The sequence below is a fragment of the Sminthopsis crassicaudata genome, chromosome 4 (assembly GCF_048593235.1).
Source record: "Sminthopsis crassicaudata isolate SCR6 chromosome 4, ASM4859323v1, whole genome shotgun sequence".
Classification (NCBI taxonomy): domain Eukaryota; kingdom Metazoa; phylum Chordata; class Mammalia; order Dasyuromorphia; family Dasyuridae; genus Sminthopsis; species Sminthopsis crassicaudata.
In genome coordinates this window covers 412,967,917-412,988,996 of record NC_133620.1, presented here as the reverse complement: position 1 = coordinate 412,988,996, position 21,080 = coordinate 412,967,917, and the positions used below count along the sequence as shown (strand labels likewise).

The 21,080-nt window shown below is 36.0% G+C and overlaps 1 protein-coding gene and 1 long non-coding RNA gene across 3 annotated transcripts in view; both read left to right on the top strand.

Annotated features, from left to right (window-relative positions):
• LOC141539678 (uncharacterized) overlaps positions 1 to 7,868 on the top strand; it is a 177,573-nt gene extending 169,705 nt beyond the window's left edge. For both annotated transcript variants that reach the window (XR_012481365.1, XR_012481367.1), the window contains one exon: positions 7,084 to 7,868. This is a non-coding gene — a long non-coding RNA (uncharacterized LOC141539678). The remainder of the gene's footprint in view (positions 1 to 7,083) is intronic.
• Positions 7,869 to 15,707: 7,839 nt separating this feature from the next.
• The window catches only part of DPYD (dihydropyrimidine dehydrogenase), a 956,758-nt gene continuing 951,385 nt past the window's right edge, over positions 15,708 to 21,080 (top strand). The window contains exon 1 of the mRNA XM_074262758.1: positions 15,708 to 15,847. Within this exon, the coding sequence (XP_074118859.1) occupies positions 15,809 to 15,847 (39 nt within the window). The 5' untranslated portion in view covers positions 15,708 to 15,808. The remainder of the gene's footprint in view (positions 15,848 to 21,080) is intronic.

Here is a 21,080-nt window from a genome sequence, read left to right as displayed (position 1 = left end):
AAACTTAGATTGATAAATAAAAGGTTTATTGTAGAAATTTGGAAGTAAAGTTCAGATATAAAGACGCCAGGGCCAAAGGTGGTCGCTGGGCGGGCAGGAACCCTTACATGGCTGGAAGAATACCATGTGTTGACTAGGAGGGCTCCTGCAAAGAGGGCTTTCCAGCTCACCTCTTTTATACCCAAAAGATCATGGGCAGTACCCCTAAGTTCTCGGTGGACTTTTCAGTTAGCTCAGATCAGGTAAGGGCTGGGAAGCTGAGCAGATAGTGGGGCTGGGCCTGGATATTCAAAGGGTGCCTTTGACCAGGATTTGTGAGTCAAGGTCAGCCATGGGCTGGGCAATTAGAAAGGAATCTTAAAGGGACCCCAACCCTCATCAATTCTATGGGCAAGAAGACTTTTTGTGTCAAGGACAATCTTATTTTTTTGTTTTGAAATTGTTTCTTTTATTTCTGGAGTATCTAAAAAGGTAGTCCATTGATCATTATAAATAGTATAAATAGCATTATAAATTTTGTTCACTTAAGTGTCCCATAATGAAGGCATTTGGTGTGAACTCCAAATGTAAAGAGATTCTGCAATACATCATTCAATAAATCATGAAAACTATAGAATAAATCATTTTGCTCTGTACATAAGCAATTATTGATTCCTGTTGATTTCATTTATGAAATTTAAGACTGACTATTCAGTCATAGTACTTGAAATAGTCCCACAAATTATCATCTCATTTTGGCTCCTCAGGCTATTAGGACCACAATATCACTGGCCACTGCTATTTCTTTTGTTTGCCAAAAGATGAGCAAGTTGTTGTTGTTGTTGTTTTCCTTACTATTGTTGTTGTTTATGTGTAGGAATCCCAAGAAGCTTACATTAAATACTTGAATATTCACACATTTTAGATTTCAAAAATACCTGAAGAGACTCCCATGAACTGATGCTAAGTGAAGTGATTAAAATCAAGGGAACATTGTACACAGCAAAACAAAATTATGTGATGACCAACTCTGATGAACATGGCTCTTTTCAACAATAAAGTGATCCAGGCCAATTCCAATAGTCTTGTAATGGAAAGTGTCATCTGTATCCAGAAAGAGGACAGTGGGAACTGAATGTGGATCACAAATAGTATTTTCATTTTTTGTTGTTGTTGTTGTTGTTGTTGGTTGCTTGCTCTTATTTCTTGCTCATTTTTTCCCTTTTTTATCTGATTTTTCTTATGCAGCATGATAAATGAGGAAATGTGTTTAGAAAAATTGTACATGTTTAACCTACATTGGATTTCTTGCTGTTTAAGGGAGGGAGTGAGGGGAAAGGAGGGAGAAAAATTTGGAATAAAAGGTTTTATAAGGGCGAACATTGAACACTATCTTTACATGTATTTTGAAAATAAAAAACTATTTTAAAAATTATTATTACATTCATCTCTATAAATCAATAAAATAAATGATAATATAAATTGTGGTAAATTTGTCTATCATTATATGAGTTTATCTGTGTAAAAGATTTTCTTGAAACACATGCGGACATGAATAGACTTGTTACTAAGATGATATTACCAGATGGGAGAATAGCTTGACAAATACTAGCATGTTTTATACCTTTTTATCCTTTATTTTGCATGTTAGAGTTAACAAAATTGAATTATAATTTTTTGCAGAATTGATGAAATTAAAACACAATTGGATGAAAGTATTCTTTTTTTTTTTTTACAAAAACAATTCTGATTTAGAAATATGATTTGTAGGTAAAATAAATTATCAATGGCACAGTTAATTATTGTGATATTTATTTGGAGATTGTAACTTTGCAAAGGTCACAAACCTTTATCATGATATTCTCTATAATGTTTTTTCTCTCACTATTCACCATTAAATGTAACACTAAGAAAAAAGCTTGCATTATCTTATCTACATGATTTTGTTGAGGAATGTTTAGGTAAATAACAAAAATTCCTATTATAAAGTAATTTACTATAATCTAGGAGCATGGCAATCATAACTAGAAAAAATTAGACACTCTTAGAAATACCAAGGATATAATATAATATATAATGAAGTTGGTTAGAAGAAGCTATCCTTGGTAAGGCAGTTTGCAACAGTTTTCGTGGAAGCAAAAGGTGTTTTCTTTTTGGAGGAAAGATGGGGAGGGAAAAGGAAGGCAACTTGATAAAGTTAATCTGGACTATTGCCATTGTAAATATTTCAACAATTATCAAATGCTTGCAATTGAGAAAATTAATTATATTTTGTAATTGACTCTATTCTGCATAGTTCCAAAGAGCTCTGCAGAATGATTAGAACAGTTCACAATGAAACTCCCTTTTCCAATGCAGATCAGTACTTTTTCTGCAAATAATTATCTTAGGTGCCTAGAGCAAAGAACATTTAAGGATTTACCAAGGGTTACAAGGCCAGACTTTATCAGCAATAGGATTTGAATTCACATCTTTTCTTGGTTTCATGGCCAACCATCTATCTATTTCAACACATTCTTTAGTTGATAAAGACATATTCTATGGAATAACAATTCCAGAGTCACACTTCACAAGGGTTTAAAATAGTTTTGAAAAAACTAGACACAGGAAAAATTAAACAAAAAGCTAAGTGTTCTATAATGATCTTTCCTACAACTAACTTGTCTATGTCAAGAAGCAACAAATGTTTGTTAGTGGAGAAAGACTAAAATAGAAAGATATACTAGACTAGAGAATATTTCTATATACATCTCCACCTTGGGAAAGTAAAGAGTGATGATGCTATCTATGCTTTCTGTAGTTTGAAATATATATAACAAAGAGTAGAAACAGATTTTTTTTGTGTTTTGTTTTGTTTTGTTTTACCTTCCCTATTTGCTGATAGCACTTAAATAAAACAAAACAAACCTGAAACTATAATTTTAGTTATTTATTTTAATTCTTTTTAATAAAGAGAATACCTGATGAAGATACTTGCTGTACCAATGAAGATCATTCCCTACACTGCAATTACTAGAATTAGAAATTTTCTTGGGCAATTAGAGGCTAAGTAATTTTTACAGGGTCACAAACTCAGCACGACAGATATTACTTTTTTGGAGAAATGGGGATAGATTTATGTATTTCTCTCTGCTTCCTGTCTCTTCCTTTTCATTACTTGCAAAGGCCTGTAATTTTACTTACTTTTTTAATTTTTCAAAATACATGCAAACTTAGTTTTCAACATTCATCCTTGTAAAACTTGTGTTCCAAATTTTTCTCCCTCCTTCCCTCTTCCTGCATCCCTTAGACAGCAAGTAATCGAATAGAGATTAGACATGTGCAATTCTTCTAAACATATTTCTACATTTATCATGGTGCACAAGAAAAATCATACCAAAAGGGAAAAATAAGAAAGAAAAAAAAAACGCAAGCAAAAACAACAAAAAAGATGCAAATATTATTCTTTGATCCATATTCAGGCTCCATAGTTTTCTCTATGGATTCAGATGGCGCTTTCCATCACAACTCTTTTAGAATTGGCCTGAATCACCTCATTGTTGAAAAGAACAAGACCATCAGAGCTGATCACAAAATCTTGTTGATGTGTATAATGTTCTCTTGATTCTACACACTTCATTTAGCATCAGTTTATGTAGGCCTTTATACAATCAGCCTATGAATCTATAATTTCACTTTCTTAAGAATTTGCACATATGTGCCCTTCTTTTTTTTTTTCTGAAAATGCTATCACAAGCCCTAATGACCTCTTACCTGGATAATTTCCAAAGCTGGGACTCCTAAGACAATTCTCTTCTCAGTCTCATTCTATATTCTTATGTCAAAATGATGTTCAAAAAGCATAGATCTGTCACATCACTCCAAACCTTAAGAAACTAGTGACTCTCTTATACAATGAAGATGTAATATAATTTTTTTTTGTTTGGTGTTCAAAGCCTTTCAGAATCTCTCCCCATCTTTCTGGTTTTCTTCACCTTATACTTCCCCTTACTACATATTCTGCGATTAAGTGATACTGGCCTCCTTGTTGTTCTTCACAGAAAAGAATGTGTCTTCACTCCAGCCATTTTTCTACCTGTCTCTCAGGTCTGAAATGCTCTTCTTTCTCAACTCTACCTCCTGGAAATTTTAGTTGAAATCTCACCTTCTGGAGCAAAGCTTTTTAAACTGGTTCACAACTCCATATGGAGTCTTGGAGCTAAAGGTAAAGGTTGCAAAATTATGATTTATCATCAGTAAATATTTGATTTATATACTTATTTTATATACTATATATATCCAGGGTCAGGTAAAATTTTTTCAGACAAAAGTGAATATAATTTAAGAAATCCTGTCTTTCTTGTCTCCTACATTCTAATGCTTTTCCTCTTCATTATTTCTACTTTGTCCTGTATCTAGTTTATTTGTACATGGTTGTTTTAACCATTATTATACTTATTGTGTAAAATGGATTCCTGGTTCTGCTTGTTTCATTCAGCATTTTTGCACTTAAATTTTTGCACATGTAGATCCTTTTCTCTCTTTTACGATTTCCTTGGGATACAGACCCAGTCATAATGGCACTGCTGGGTCAATGGGTACACACAGTTTTATAGCCCTTTAGCCATAATTCTAGATTGCTCTCCAGAATGATTGGATTGTTTCACAATTCCACCAATAATACATTACTGTTCCTGTTTTCCCACAACCCCACTAACATTTATCCCTATCTTTTCCTGCCATCTTAGCCAAACTGACAGGTGTGAGGTGGTACCTCAGAGTTGTTTTAATTTGCATTTGTCTAATCAATAGTGATTTAAAGCATTTTTTCATATACCTCTAGATGCTTTAATTTCATCATCTGAAAACTGATCCTTTGACAATTTATCAATTAGGGAATGACTTGTATTCTTCTAAATTTGACACAGTTCTTTATATATTTTAGAAATAAGGACATTATCAGAAATACTGTCTATAAAGATTTTCCCTCAGCTTTGTACTTCTTTTTAATCTTGTTTCTGTTGGTTTTGTTTGTGCAAAACCTTTTTAATTTAATGCAATCAAAGTTGTCCATTTTGCCTTTCAAAATGTTCTCTAGTTCTTTTTTGGTCATACATTCCTCCTTTTTCCAAAAATTATCCTTTGTTCTCTTAATTTGTTTTTGGCATCATCCTTTATGCCCAAATCATGTATCTGTTTTGACCATATTTTGGTATGGGGATTTATCATATACTAGATTGCTATAGGCTTTGATTATTGTGTCATGTGGATCTAATCTATTCCACTGATTCACTACTCTATTTTTAGCCAGTACTAAATGTTTTTTTTTTTTTTTTCTTTTCTTTCTTTTTTTTTCCTTTCCTGTGGCTGGGGCTAAGTGACTTGCCCAGGGTCACACAGCTAGGAAGTGTTAAGTGTCTGAGACCAGATTTGAACTCGGGTCCTCCTGAATTCAAGGCTGGTGCTCTATCCACTGTGCCACCTAGCTGCCCCAGTACTAAATGGTTTTGATGATTGATGCTTTTTAAATATAGTTTTAGGTTTGGTACTACTAAGCCACCAACCTTTGTGTTTTTTCATTAATTCCCTTAATATTCTTGACCTTTTTTTGTTCTAGATGAATTTTGTTATTCTTTTTCAAGTTCTATAAAATAATGTTTTGGCAGTTTGATTGGTATGACACTGAACAAGGAGACTAATTTAGACAAAATTGTCATCTTTATTACATTAGCTTGGCCTAGCCATGAACAATTGATTTTTTTCTAATTATTTAGATCTGATTTTATTTGTGTGAGAAGTGTTTTGTAATTGAAATTACATGTAAATCTTGGGTTTGTCTTTGGCAGGTAGATCCCCAAGAATATTATTTTTTTGTAGTAATTTTAAATGGGATTTCTCTTTCCATCTCTTGCTGATGGACTTAGTAATATATATATATATATATATATATATATATATATATATATATATATATATATATATATATATATATATATATATATATACAGAGAGAGAGAGAGAGAGAGAGAGAGAGAGAGAGAGAGAGAGAGAGAGAGAGAGAGAGATCTATATATATATAAATGCTAATGATTTGGGTGGGTTTATTTTATATCTTGCAACTTTGCTGAAGCTGTGACTTGTTTACAATAGATTTTTGCTTTTTTCAATAAAGAGAATTCCTTTTTTTCCTTTTTCTTTTCTCTCTGGATTGTAGAATAGTTCTGTCCCTTACCCCAACCATTCTTGATTACATAATAGGAGCCTCAGAAAGTTTTTTTTCCCCCACATATCTAAAACTCAAAAAGTAGCCCAATAAGAATGATCAAATGGGAATCTTTAAAAAAAAAAGTATTTCTTGCTTTATCTTATCTTCTGGATGGGGCTTACAATGCAAATTGCAGGCTCTAGTTCTGTTTCCAATATTGTGCATGTATGTGCGTATACATATGCAAACATATTTGTTCTCTCTAGCCTTATTTATCCCTCTTCTGGTATGAAGTACTATTAGAATTTATGAGAGCTAAGTTTTTAATCAGTCATTATCTAATTCTTTCTTTGATTTACAGATTGGTTTGAGTTATAATTTTTCTAGAATGATCAATTTGTATTTCAATTTTTCCATATATAATACATCTCCTCACCTATTTGAAAAAAAAAAAAACAGTTGTGATAATGTGTGCAGTTGGTTTTAAGCAGATTCCTAGAGCCATTTAGTTTCTATGCCTTCAAAATTATGTCCATGTATTGTGAATCCCCATATATGTTATTTCCCCAAAAAACAATGTAGGCACCTTAAATATACATGAGGGAAGAAGAAATTCTGGGAAGATGGTGGAGTGGATCAGTAAATTTCATGTTCTTCAGATTTCTCCCTCAAATAGAACAGATTTGCTTCTCAGGGTAAACATAGACTGGTGAAAAATCAAAAAGACATTGGGCAAAACAAAGGTTCTTCTGGGACAGCAGGAGAAGATGGAAAAACCCACCCCACCCCTAGGGATTAATCTATGTGAAGTGCAAATATCTACAGGATAGTTCCTCAGAAACAGCAAGTGAGGACCCTGGGGCAAGTCGGGTTATATGGAACCTCTCTAGAAACCTCAAAAACTTTTACCTTCCCTACAGCATGTGGAGTCCAAGATCTGAGTCTGAGAAGAAGGAGCGAACTTCAGCTGGCAGGTCCAGCTGTGCTGCAGGAACAGAGCCCTGGATGAGAAGGAACCAGAATACTTGGTGACTGCTGAGGCAGTGGGGCAAGGACACTGCTGGCTGTGGGCACTTGTCCGAGGGGGGAACTTTTGGTTTAGAGTACCGAGTCAGAGGGGAGAGCAGAAGTGAAGATAGAGGCATCATCCCCCAACCCCACAATTAAAGGTTACACCATTACTTCTCATTAAAAAAAATGAGTTGGCAAAGAAGAAAAAAACCCAACTATAGAAACTTACTATGGGAACAGGGGAGACTGGGGTTCATCTTCAGAGGAGGAAACTGAAATAAAAAAGCCTCTTCTACCCCAAAGAGTAATGTTAAATGGCTCTCTGACAAGAGAGAATTAATAGAAAAATTCAAAAAAGGATTTAAAAATCAAATGATAAACATTGAAGAAAAAAATAAATAAAATAAAACCCAAGAAAAACAAGAAAATTATGAAAAAAGTTAACCAATTAGAAAGTGAGATAATGAATCTTAAAGATGAAAATAACTCTGAAAATTAGAATTGAGTAAGCAAGAATTGAGTAAAAGTGAAGCTATAACAGAGCAAGAAAAAACAAAACAGAAAACAAAAGAATGAAAAAATAGAACAGATCTCTCCAGGTAAACAGGTCAAGAAGATAAAATATAAGAGTAATTAGACTACCTGAAAGCTGTAACCAAAAACAACACAAAACAAAACAAAAATAAAAACAAACCCCAAAACCTTCACACACAATGTAAAAAATAATCTAAGAAAATTGTCCTGAAGTGATAGAACATGAGGAGAAAATAAGAATAGAAAAAATCCACCAATCACCACCTCAAAGAGATACTTGTGGAAAACACAGAGGAATAGAAAGGGAAGGAGGATTCATAGTTCTGAGCATCTATACACATCAGGAATGAGTTAAATACCACATATATACCATGAAGGGTACAGCTGCCTTCAAAATCTTTAAAGAAACAAGGGCATGGGCAGAGGGGGAAACAAAGAGTGGTGAGAAAAGACAAAGACGTTATCTATATGTGCAGAGCAGTTAAGTAATAGCAAGGTACATTAAGAAGCAAAGTAAAAATAGCAGGGATATGAAAGATATGTGTGTGTGTGTGTGGTGTGTGTGTGTGTGTGGGGGGATGTGTGTATGTGTGTGTGTATATATCCACACACACACACACACACAACATAGCTATCTATCTATATCTATCTATCTATATCTATCTATATCTATATAGATATAGATAGATATAGATAGATAGATAAATAGATAGATAGATAGATACACAAATATGTCCTTCCTTAACTATAGCCTTCTTGGGGTAGTGGGGGGGGCGTGAAAAGGGGGAAAGAAGAATAAAGTAAAAAATCTACACAGCGGTGAACAAAAGAACAACCTACAAGGAAGTAAAGAAAAGATGAATACTGGTGCACTTAATTTCTTCGACTGTTATATATACTTTCTTGAACTGGTAATTTATTGTTATATATTTTGAATCCTCTTGAATGTTCTGCTGGCATATGACAATTTTCTATTTTATTTTATCTTCTTTTTTGCTTTTTGTTTTTTAATTCATATTCATCTATTTAATTCATATTTTAATAAAAAAGAAAGTTTTTTAAAATGAAAAATATATACATGGGGACAATTTTGTTTTTCTCTTTTTATTCTTAGCATTTAGCACAGTGACTGGCTCATGGTAGACCCTTAAGAAGTTTTTAGTATTTGAAAACACACTACTTCTAAACCCCAAAGTCTCAAATTAATCAGACTTGTGGGATATGCTTAAAAGAAATGTATGTTCTTGCTAAAAGAAGAAAAATTTCAATAGGAAGTGCATTTTAGGGATAACATGCAGTTGGAAAAGAGTAGGGACAGTTCTAGAGATGAGTTCCCCCAATTTCTTGGACAACAGATTTAAAGTAGAAGAATTTATTAAAAGGTTGAAAAGGTAGATTAGAGTCCTCCTTTTGAAGATCTTAAAGGCTCATGTGGAGTTGGTGGGCATTGGGAAAATAATATAGGCAAAAATATTGTTTGTGTTCTATAACATCCAGAATACATATGTAGAGATATGAGATAAAAAACTAACATAAAAGCTGCCACACTGAAATAGGTAAGTCCTATTTATTTTGTGGTTCAAATTATGTTATTCCATGGATTAAATGTGTTGGTTCCTCATCAGGTGAATTATTGACTCATTCAATGTTAGCATCAGCTTTAAAGGCTATTTAACAATACTTGGAAAGTTCCTGGATTCTGGTTTTATTGGGAGTTTTTTTTTGTTTGTTTGTTTTGGAGATCACTTTATTTCTAGTTTATCTTGTTGACATCTAGTTAACAATTAGAATAACAAGGAGATTAACCTCTGAACTTTTCTACTTACACTTAAATCATTATTCTAACATATCCTTGACAGATTATACTAGGGAAAATGAAAGTATGGAGACAATTTAGACACTTTAGAACTGACCAGGTGAAATGGAATAAGAATAACCTAGTATGGTGGCATTGGGGAGAAAAAGAAGGTGGTAGAATAGGGAGATATTATCAAAATCAAAACAAGAATTCAACTGTGTCACTCTCCTATTCAGTAAACTCCTAGGACTTTCCTATCATTCCCAGGAGTAAATTCTATTTTCTACATTTACCCTTTGCCTATTTCCTTTAAGGTTACTACCCTTTGTTTGTTTATTTTTCCCATGTTATTATGTATATATTTTATTTGTGCACAATTTTCTTATTCATTAAATTTTTAATAGATAGAGAATATAGACTTTTAAAGTTCATCTTCATGCCCTCAGAACTTTGTACTGTGTCTGGATCATAGCATGTGATAAGAAAATGTTTGTTGACTTGAATTCACAAATGACTGGCTACATGGAGTAAAACAGAAGAATCAAGGATGACCCTGAAGTTTGGAACACTGTTTACTAGAGAGTATGTTGATATTAATTACATGAAATAAGACAGAAGAATGAAAGATGACCCTCAAGATTGGAAAACAATTAGAATAACAAGGAGATTAACCTCTGAACTTTTCTACTTACACTTAAATCATTATTCTAACATATCCTTGACAGATTATACTAGGGAAAATGAAAGTATGGGGAGCATGTTGATATTAGATACATGGAATAAGACAGAATCAAAGATGACCCTGAAATTTAGAACATAAATTACTGAAGAATATGTTGATATTATTAACAGCATTGTAGAAGTTAGGTGGGAAGACATATCTTAAATAGCAAAATTTTAGGCTTATACATGTTTGTACTCTATTTCTCAGAGAGCCAAATGCTACATATGGAGGTGTGTTCATGAATTCATAGCACTTTTTCAACAAAAATTATTTGAGGCATGTGTGAGCTAATTCCAGCCAAGTTAGTGTGATTCTGTTACCTGGAGATAACTAAAATTATATGCCTTCAATAAGATATTGTTAAAGGCTGTCGACATGATAATTAAAGATGCAGGAAATAATTTTAAAAGACGGGAAAATAAATAAAGATTGTAGAGATATGATCCTACTTCAAAAAAATCCAATTTGGGAACGTATGTTAGTGATAGGTGTTACAAATTTTATCAAAATGTATGGTTATTATGCCCAGAAAGGAAGAATGTCAAAGTATGATTTAAAAAATTGGTGTGGAAGAAAGGATTAGACATTTGAACGAATCAATAAATGTCAAAAGCAGTTTGGAGAGGAGTAATGGGAACTGGAAGCATGAGAGCAAAAAGATGGTAGTCCTATAATACTATGTAATATACCAAACAGTGCAAGAAGATTGCCACAAAAGATTAGGCAAAGTAGTTAAATGTGCATTTTTATGCACATTTTCATATTTGAAAGTGTCATTGTCCATCAGGATGGAATCAACAAGTATTTATTAAGCACTTGCTACTTGCTAAACTGTGCTAAGGGGAATATTTTTTAAGTAAAATAAATCCTTGACCTCAAGGAGTTTACATTTTAATTAGGATAATACTATATCTATCATAGCAAGAACAATGCAAACTAGATGAAAGTAACATTAGTGGGAATACCAATAATAGCTGAGGGGAACACTAAAGCTTTTCTGGAGGATGTAATGCTAGAACAAAATCTTAAAAGAAACCAAGGATTCCAAGAGTTTGAGAGGGAGATCATTTCTGGTATTGATAAACAGCTAGTCCAAAGATATGAAGAAGAGTTATATGTCATATGCAAGGAATAGGAAATACAATAGTAAGACGGCTTCACAAGGGTGAGGAGAGGCTTAGAATGTAAAAAATATTAGAAAAACAGGAATATAGTCAGATTGTGAAGAGTTTCAAATACCAAATAATAGACTTTATAATTGAACCTGTAGGTAATTAGGAGCTATTAATGTTTGCTGAGGAGAGGAAATGATACAGTCATATCTACACTGAGGGAGAATCACTTTGGTAGCTCTGAGGATGAATTGGAGATATTTGAGGCAAGGGAACCAATTAAAAGATGGACGATATTAGGGCTTAAATCTGAACAAAAAAGATATTTCCACTTCCTTTCTATACCTCTATGTGCTCCTGCGTACTTTTAAGTGTGCCTCTCATAAGCCATAACATTTACTATCTGCCAAAAGATTAAATTTCGAGAGAAAATTTTAGTCCCTCCTCAGACCTTTATCCAAGCATTGACACTCTTTGCTTTGACTCACTAATCAATGGTTAGTATAATTCCATTCCCTTTTATATAACCCATTTCATTGATTATGAACTCCTGGTTGTAGAATTTTCTTCTGTAGTCATCTTCTTCTGGCTACCCCCTCACACTCTACACTTTGTCAAAACTTCTCCTTTTCAACAATTTCTCACTCTATTTGATTAAGATTCTACTGGGCCCTCTGGAATATCAGCTCTAAAATTAACACATTTTAATTTGTTTTAAACCTCTTCTTTTCTCACATGTTCCATCTTCTGCAACTCACTAAAACATGATTCTCTGCTTCCTCAGTAATCTTTTGAGTACTGGTTATACTTTGTCTCATAGTCCCCCACCTACTGGATGGGGTAAGGAATTGGAATACTTTTTGCTCTGCAGGATACTGCCCAACCTAAACTACTTCTCTTTCTTTGAGTTTCACATAAACTAAGGTTGTCATTTAATTCAAATCTGGATGGGTATTATCTACTAATTCCCAAGACATTTTTCATCGTTCATCAATAATTTCATTTTTATTTCACAATGTTTTTCTTCTCCCTGTCTCCTAACTTCACATGAGGGGATTTAAACATACAAATAAATACTTACTCAGAAGCCCTAACTTTTCAATTGCCCATTCTGCTCCATTTCCATGACATACTCCTCCATAAGAATTAAGAAAAAAAGTACACAGTAGAGAACAAAAGAAAAACTACAAGAAAGCAAAGCTGGGGAGTTCTAAATATAATATTTTATTATATGCACTTTCCTTTTTTAATTATGACAAATTTTGAATCCTCTTATATGTTCTTCTGTGTGAATTACAATTTGTTTCTATTTTTCTTTCTATTTTCTATTTAAATTTTAAATGAAAAAAAATTGAGGTGATTCATCAAGACTTCTCTCTTCTCTCTTCATCCTCATCTAACAGCCTATCATTCCCACATCTTCCTTTACTATCTTTTCCTTTACTTTGTTCACAGATGAAGAAATGTGCTTTCTCCTTGCCATGTTCAACAATTTGAATAAGACAAATCTGTTCTGTACTCATCCAAAAGAAACTAGAGAAGTCAAAGGAATATGTTTTAAAATGCACTACCATCTTCCCAGTCATCTTTTTTTTTTTTAACCTGATCTGGATCATATTTATCTCTCTCTTCTTGATATGCTCTTCTCTCTGGGCTTTTGTGATACTGCTCTCTCTGTCTCTCTCTGTCTCTGTCTTTCTCTTTCTCTCTGTCTCTGTCTCTCCCTCCCCCTCCCTCCCTCGTTTCTCTCTCTCTCTCTCTCTCTCTCTCTCTCTCTCTCTCTCTCTCTCTCTCTCTCTCTCTCTCTCTCTCTCTCTCTCTTTCTCTCTTCCTCCATTCCTTAAATATGCTCCTAATTCAACTCTACTTCTTCAAATTTCTAGTATCCTTCAAGACCAATCTTTCATATCACTTTTTACATGAAACCTTTTTCAGTTCTCCAAAGCTATCAAATTGTATCTGTTTTGCATTTATTTTGTATATATTAGTATAGTTAGCTTGAATTAGAACATTTTTCAAAGAGTTGGTTACACATTCTGGATGTGCTTCTGAAGGATATGTATTCCCCAATGTTTCAACTGATCTCTTGATTCTCATAACTGAAGGGGAATAGAAGATGATTTGTTATAGTGTTAGGTTGAAGTTGAAGTTGAAGAACATCATCAGCCTTTTTCTGTTCAATTGAGGATGTGAGGTCCCTACCAATTCTTCCTTGGAATCCTAGCAGGTTGGGAAAGGAAAATAACAGTTTTAAGTGCGTAAGTGTAAACAAGCTCTGTTCCAGGCAGGCCTGGAATTGAAATTCAAACACCTGGATAGTTCTTTGGCTTTGCATTTCTTTCTGAGCATAAGTTGCTAAACAAAGCTGCTAAGATATGGATATTTTCATATTTGATGGATATCTTTTGAGTGTGAGGTCTTTTCTTCCCAGTAGGGGTTGCTTCCTACAACAACACTGCTCTTTAGAGGAAAAAGATGACAACATACAAGATTATACAGAAAAACAAGGATCTAAAAAGGGATGGTATGACAAAGAGATCAGTGCTTTATGTTCTAACGAGGCAAAGTAGTCTGAGATGAAAGTGAATTTTCTCTTGATGTTGTTCATCATTCTTTTTCAAAGAGAACTAATGACAACAGGGGTGATGTCTTGACTTGTACATGAATTGGATTTAAGTGAGGTAGAGCTGCTCAATGTCATGGACCTCATCTTCTTTTCCTGAGTTACTGAAGTCCAGTGTCAAGACAAAAGTGATGGCCTGGGATGGTGTCTAAATCAAGTTTTCAGTGCTTCACAGTACCTCCCTCAGTCATCTTCATGGCTGTTGGGACAAATTATTCTCATCTTGGGATAAATATCCATCCCCCTGAATCAATTGGTTTGAAGCCTGTTAGTTATTCTCAGCGTGGCTTGGTGGGCCTGCCAAGGTGATTTTACTGGAGTGTGGCTATTGTACATACTACAGCTTCTTGGAGCCACAAGAGTTGAATGAAAAGGTGGCCACTAAAGGTGGATGAGCAACCTTGGAAAGAGCTCTACAAACCCTCACTCAGAGGTGATGGTCCTCATTGAATACCTTATACTCCAAAGTACCTCTTACTCAGTCCACAAAGTACCTTTCTCTTTTGGAGACATTATAATAATGATGGTGATGGGTTATTGCTTTACATCTTAAGTATGTGTTGATTTTTGCTTATATATTTTATGTATTTTAGATGTTTTTGTTATGAAGGAATTAAGGACCTGTTATACCAGATACCTATAATGAATGGTCTTCCTAGAAGTCTCATTGATGTTAATGGGGAAGCCTTAGTTAGACACAGCCCAAGTTTTACTTTAGAAATTTTCCTTGTGTTTCTGGGATTCTCTTTGCAAAGGTAGCAAAGAGATTTAGAGAGGGAAGGAAATCTTGAGTTCCTCTGCTTATTAGGGACTTTTCGGATTAAACCTTGGGTCCTATTAGTCCAGAGTAAGATCCCTGGAGAGAATCACTTGTGATTTTCCTCCTTCAAAGAATGTAAGCCCCTCGAAGTCAGGGATTGTTTGATTTCTATCTCGATATTCCCGAGATCTACCCCAGTGCCTGGTACATGGTAGGCATTTAATAAATGGTTGTTGATGAGGTTGCCCAGAGTTACAGTATTAGCAAGCTTGAGATCCATGAGTAGAACACGTGTCCTTAGATCCCTGTATTTTTTCTATTGCACTACAACTGCCTTAGAAGAAAATGTCTTGCACATAACGGTCGCCCTGCAAATATTTGCTTAATTAAAGTAAGAATAAATATCTACTTCTTTATTCTGAGGAATGACTGAAGGCGTTAAGGATTATGAGCGCTTGGTGGGACCCGTGATTTCAGTCAGAAAGAGGGAGGATGGCAAACGCTGTTACTTAAAAACATGAGAGTTCCTGGAGGGCTCGGGAACCCTCAGTACCTGCCTGCCACCGCCCACTTACTTCTGCCTTCCCCAGCTCCCAAGCAAACACTTTCCCTCCCAGCTCGGCTACTCTCGGGTGCTGCATTTCCCTCCCAGGGTTCCAGCCAGTCAGCCCGAAGGCAATCTGAGGGCGATCTGTGGGGCAGCGGGTCCAGCTGGCTTCAGCTAGGCAACGGGGGGCGAGGAAGGGGCTGGCTGACCTCTCCCCCAATTCCTCGTGTTCTTCAGACCACGAGAGCACCCCAGCTGCTGCGAGATTGCTACTCTCTGGGAGAGAGGAGAGAGAGCAAGAGACTGGAGCTAGCGAGCCAGCCAGGGGACCGCGGAACCAGCCAGCCAAGGGAGCTCCAGCAGGCAGCACCGCCCACGGGGGGCGTCGCAATTAGGGCTGCCGCTCCGCCCCCGCCTCCTTCCCCTGCCCTCGCTGTTTTTCTGCCACTTGCTTTTCCGAGGCGAAGACGCCGCTACCTTCCAGGAGGGGTGAACAGGACCGAAGGGAGGGGGAGAATTGTCTCTGAGCGACTGCCATGGCTCCAGTTCTGAGCAAGGATCCCGTGGACATAGAGGTACATAGAGCGTGCTCCCTCGAGGATGGAGGTTCCCCTCCAATGGAAATGGGGACGAGGCACTAACTGGGGGGCGTGTGTGAACGTGAGTGTGTGTGTGTGTACTTGTGTGTGTGTATGTGTATTAAAACGAGAGCCTCATAGAGACAGAGAAATAGAGACAGAAAGACAAGAAAAAGACTGACGGAGACACAGAGCAAGCTTGGACCAAGTAGTAGAGATCCAGAAAACTTTGACTCAGCAGCAAATCTGGGGGGTGTTGCGTTAGCTGAAACGAAGAGGGCTGTGGGGAAGCTGGCATGGGCACTGCCCCGGGCAGTTAGAGAGAGGAAAGTTCAAGACTGAGCTGTGCTATGTGGGAGCTTTCATTTGCTTGATTCTTTGTTGTTCGAGGAACCAAGAACTGTGGTCCTGTCCACGATGTGTGACAAACTCAGGAGAAGGGGAGGGGAGGTGGGCAGAGAGAACAAGGAAGATGAAGAGGAGGGAGAAGCCAGCCACCTCTTGGGACTCCAGAAATGGTGGAGACACTTTCCTGGGGGACTGGAACTGGCAGCTGATCTGCTTCCCCTTGCCCTTCGTGCACTTTGGAAAGGTGGGATGGACCAGAGAGATAGGATGAAAGGGAGAGGTTGGACAATGTCACTTAGGAAAGAAGTGAGTGAAAAAAATTAAGGATTTGTAGAATACACTGCAGTAAGGAGGGGCATAGGCAAATCTAGCCATCTCCCACTACCCTTCCTCCTTCCTTTCTCCTTCCAATCCACGTTTTTATAAATGCAATATAGATAATGTACTGTATTGGAGTAGTCATTTTCTATTAGCTACACTCGCCGATGTGAGGGGAACCTCTTTTAATCTCAAATAGTCATAATTCAAGACTTGATTGACTCCCCTTCATACTGTTGGCGTTTAGGGACCGGAACAACCCGATTTTTTTAGATTTCTAATGTTACTACCCGAGGGAGGGAGGTGTTATGACCTTCATTCTTCCCTTTCTCTTCATCTATCAGAACAAGCAAAACAAAACTCCTTTTGTCACTTCAATGGCATAGTTTTTCTGTACTTCATGTAAAACAGCTCAGAACTTCTTAAACCACCTGTTTTCGGTACAGTTGAATTCTCTTGTATCTTGTCTTGTATCTGAAGGAAACTTCAAATCTCTCCAGTGTGTTGATTGGGATTATTGCATCCAGACACTCCTACTAAAGTAAAATTTAGTTACTTAACCATTGCATTCTGTAGATAGCTCATTTCTTGATATTCTCTGGATTGGACTCAATGCTAAATCTTATGGGGGGGGGGGGGACTCAAAATCTTTTTTCATTATTTGACTTTTTCTTTCAAGGACTAGAACTTGTGACTTCAATTCTTATTTCCCTACATTTTACTAATCAGTAAATTCAACTATGTATATCCCTATCACTTACCTGCTTTCAGAGTTCATTGTCATAGGGGAAGAGAGACTTTACTCCAGCATAAATATCATGATATTTTGGTCAGTTTTATTTTTCTTTCTTTCTCTCTCTCTTCCTTCCTTCCTTCTTTCCTTCCTTCCTCCTTTCCCTTCCCTTGTTTCCTTCCTCTCTCTCTCTCTTTCTTCCTTTTTCCCATTCTTCCTTCCTTCTTTCCTTCCTTCCTCCCTTCCCTTCTGTTTCCTTCCTCTCTCTCTTTTTCTTTCTTCCTTTTCCCATTCTTCCTTCCTTCCAGTCTTTTTTCTTGTGTTCTTTATGTCTTTCTGTTTTTCTCTTTCATTTGTCCTTCTTCATTTTCTTTTTTGTATTTTCCTTCTTTCTCTCTTTTCCCCTTCTTTCTCTTTTTCTTCCTTTCCTTTCCTTTCCTTTCCTTTCCTTTCCTTTCCTTTCCTTTCCTTTCCTTTCCTTTCCTTTCCTTTCCTTTCCTTTCCTTTCCTTTCCTTTCCTTTCCTTTCCTTTCCTTTCCTTTCCTTTCCTTTCCTTTCCTTTCCTTTCCTTTCCTTTCCTTTCCTTTCCTTTCCTTTCCTTTCCTTTCCTTTCCTTTCCTTTCCTTTCCTTTCCTTTCCTTTCCTTTCCTTTCCTTTCCTTTCCTTTCCTTTCCTTTCCTCTCTTTCTTTCTCACTCTTTCTTTCTTTCTTTCTTTCTTTCTTTCTTTCTTTCTTTCTTTCTTTCTTTCTTTCTTTCTTTCCTTCTTTCTTTCTTTTTTTCTTCTTCCTTTGATCTTTCTTTCTTTCTTATTTTTCCTTCCTTTTGATCTGTCTTTCTTTTCTTTCTTTTTGCCTTTCTTTTTCTCTATTTCTTTTATGCTTTCTTTTTTTCATTTCCTTCTTTCTTGTCTTTTCTTTCTCTCTTTCTTTTTTCTTCCTTCCTTCCTTCCTTCCTTCTTCCTTCTTCCTTTCTTTCTTTCTTTCTTTCTTTCTTTCTTTCTTTCTTTCTTTCTTTCTTTCTTTCTTTCTTTCTTTCTTTCTTTCTTTCTTTCTTTCTTTCCTTCTTTTTTCTTTCTTTCTTCCTTCCTCTGTTCCTTCTTTTCCTTTCCTTCCTCCCTCCCTCCCTCCCTCCCTCCCTCCCTCCCTCTCTCCCTTCCTTCCTTCCTTCCTTCCTTCCTTCCTTCCTTCCTTCCTTCCTTCCTTCCTTCCTTCCTTCCTTCCTTCCTTCCTTCCTTCCTTCCTTCCTTCCTTCCTTCTTTCCTTCCTTCCTTCCTTTCTTCTTCTCTCCCTCCATCTTTCCCTCTCCCTCCCTCCCTCTTTCTCTCTCTTTCTGTCTTTCCTTATTTCTTTCTTTTCCTTTCTTCTCCTTCCTTTCTGTCTTTCTTTCTTATTTTCTCCTTTTTGTCTTTTGTTTTCTTTCTTTCTTTTTCCCTTCCTTCTTTTCTTTTATTCTTTCTTTTTTGCCTTTTCTCTTTCTTTCTTTTTTTCTTCCTTCCTTTCCTCTTCCCTTCCTTTCTTCTTTTCTTCCCTTTCTCCTTCCTACATTTCCTCCCTCCCCATTTTCTTCCATCCCTCCTTCCTTTTCTTCTACTTCTCCTACTTTTATTCCTCCTTCTTATCATTCCTCTCCTCCTCTTTCTCTTCTTTCATTTTCTAAGGGAAATCATTTCATTGAGGAGAAAGATGCCAGTGAAACAAATGTAACTAGCTTTATCTGATTTTGTTCTAACTATGCCATAACTTATTAAGTATGATGGTAATAGAAGCCAGTCCAATAGTTATTTTTCATCTCCATTCAATAGTCACTTATTAAGCTTTTATCCAGATAATGAATCAATCAATAAGTGTTTATTCAGCTCTTACTATGTGCCAGGCACTGTGCTAAGCCCTGAATATATAAAAAGAAAGGCTCCCTGCTCTCTAGAAATTTACAGTATAATGGGGAAGCAACATGAATGTAATTGTATACAAACAAGCTAAACAAGAAATAATCTACAGCATGAAGGGGGGAAGATAGCATTTTACTTGGAACTTGAAGATGGCCAGGAGGGCAGAGATGATGAGGGAGAGCTTTTTGAGTATAAGTGATTAGCTAGAGCTCTAATATGGAGTGTCTTGTTCCAGGAACACCAAGAAAGTCAGTGTCATGGAATGCAAGAGTTTGTGGGAAGAAGGGCATAAGGTATGTAGGAAAGCTAGAAAGATAGAAGTTCATGTTGTGAAGGAGACAGTACAGAGTAATATATGTGATGTAGTCAAAACTTCACATTAGGAAGATTAAATTGGAGGATTAATTGTAGTGTGGAAAAATTTGACACAACCAACCAGTAGGCTTTCACAACAGTTCAGGCTTGAGATGATGGGGATGGAAATTTCAGAAAAGAGAAGGTATCATGTATGAGAAATGTTACGAAGGGTTAAATCAGCAAGATTTGGCCCAATATTGGATATGTGGGTTGGTATGAGAGACACTGAGACACTCAGAATTGTAGTGTTCCAGTTGATTTTCTGGAGGTCTCTGGACCAGCCTTCGTTTTAGCAGAATAATCACCAAGAGAATAGCCAGGTATAAAGTCCAAATTCTTTATTGTCTCTTTGCCTGGGGCCCAGGCTAGCTTGGTCTCAGTGGAGGAAATGCACGAGGGCAGGAATGAATCTGGCTGAATTTGTCCCAGCTTATACGTGCTATTATAATTACATTATCATAGGTGTGAATCTTCTAGAACTATATTAAGTACATGTATTGAACTAGAGAACTATTAAGCACCATGCTAAACTAGATAACCATTTTGTATTATCAATTCCACTGAGTTAGCACCTTGTAAGAAGAATCCTTGTTTCAAGTACAGAGTCTGGCCCATTACATAGGATGACATGTAAGTTGCAAGATTTGTAGATGATGAAATAGAGAATAAATTATCTATCCTCAAAATATCAGAACAGCTAGGTGGCACCATAGTGGAGAAGAAGGCAGTGCTTGGAGTCAGGAAGACTCATCTTGCTGAGTACAAATCTGGCCTCAGACATTTAAAAAAAAAAAAGATCATTAGAAGATGCTTTTTGTCAGATGAAGAGCTTCCATGCGTCCCCAAGCCCAATCTCAATCAGATCATGTATCATTTTCAAAGCTGAAACTTCAAAAATAATTGCTTATGTATAATCTTTTTTCCTCCTTTTCTTAGTAGCTGTGAGACCTTGGGTAAATCACTTAATCCTATTTGCCTCAGTTTCTTCAAAATAAGCTGAAGAAGAAAATGACAAACCATTCCCAGTATCTTTGCTAAGAAAACTCCAAATGGGATCATGAAGAGTTGGATGGACTGAAAAATAGCCATAACAAACCCCTATAAGTGTTTATATTTTATTACTATTTCACAGGAAACAAAATTTTAAAAATAAATGATCAATAGAAGATGCTTCCTGTCAGAGTGGAGAAAGATCTGGATTCAGAGTTAAAATGCCCTATGTTCAAATTATACCTTTAAGACTGGGTATGATCTTGGACAAATCAATTAATACCTCTGTGTCCCAGGCTCTCTTTACACAGTTGCAGAGCAGATTATGTTCTACAATAGTTAAGGAAGACTTTTCAGCTTCTGATTTTCCATAGTAAAGGAATAAGTGATCTGGTCCAAAAAATATTAAAAGCAGATCAGCATATTTACTATTACTATTTATGTTTTATGTGTCTCCAAATCCAATCTCAATAAGCTCATGCATCAGTTTTAAAGTTGAAACTTCAAAAATAATTGCTTATGAATAATCATTTCCCTCCTTTTCTGAAACAACTTCAGACCCCTTTAAATATAGTTAAATTTTCGTTCATCAGTA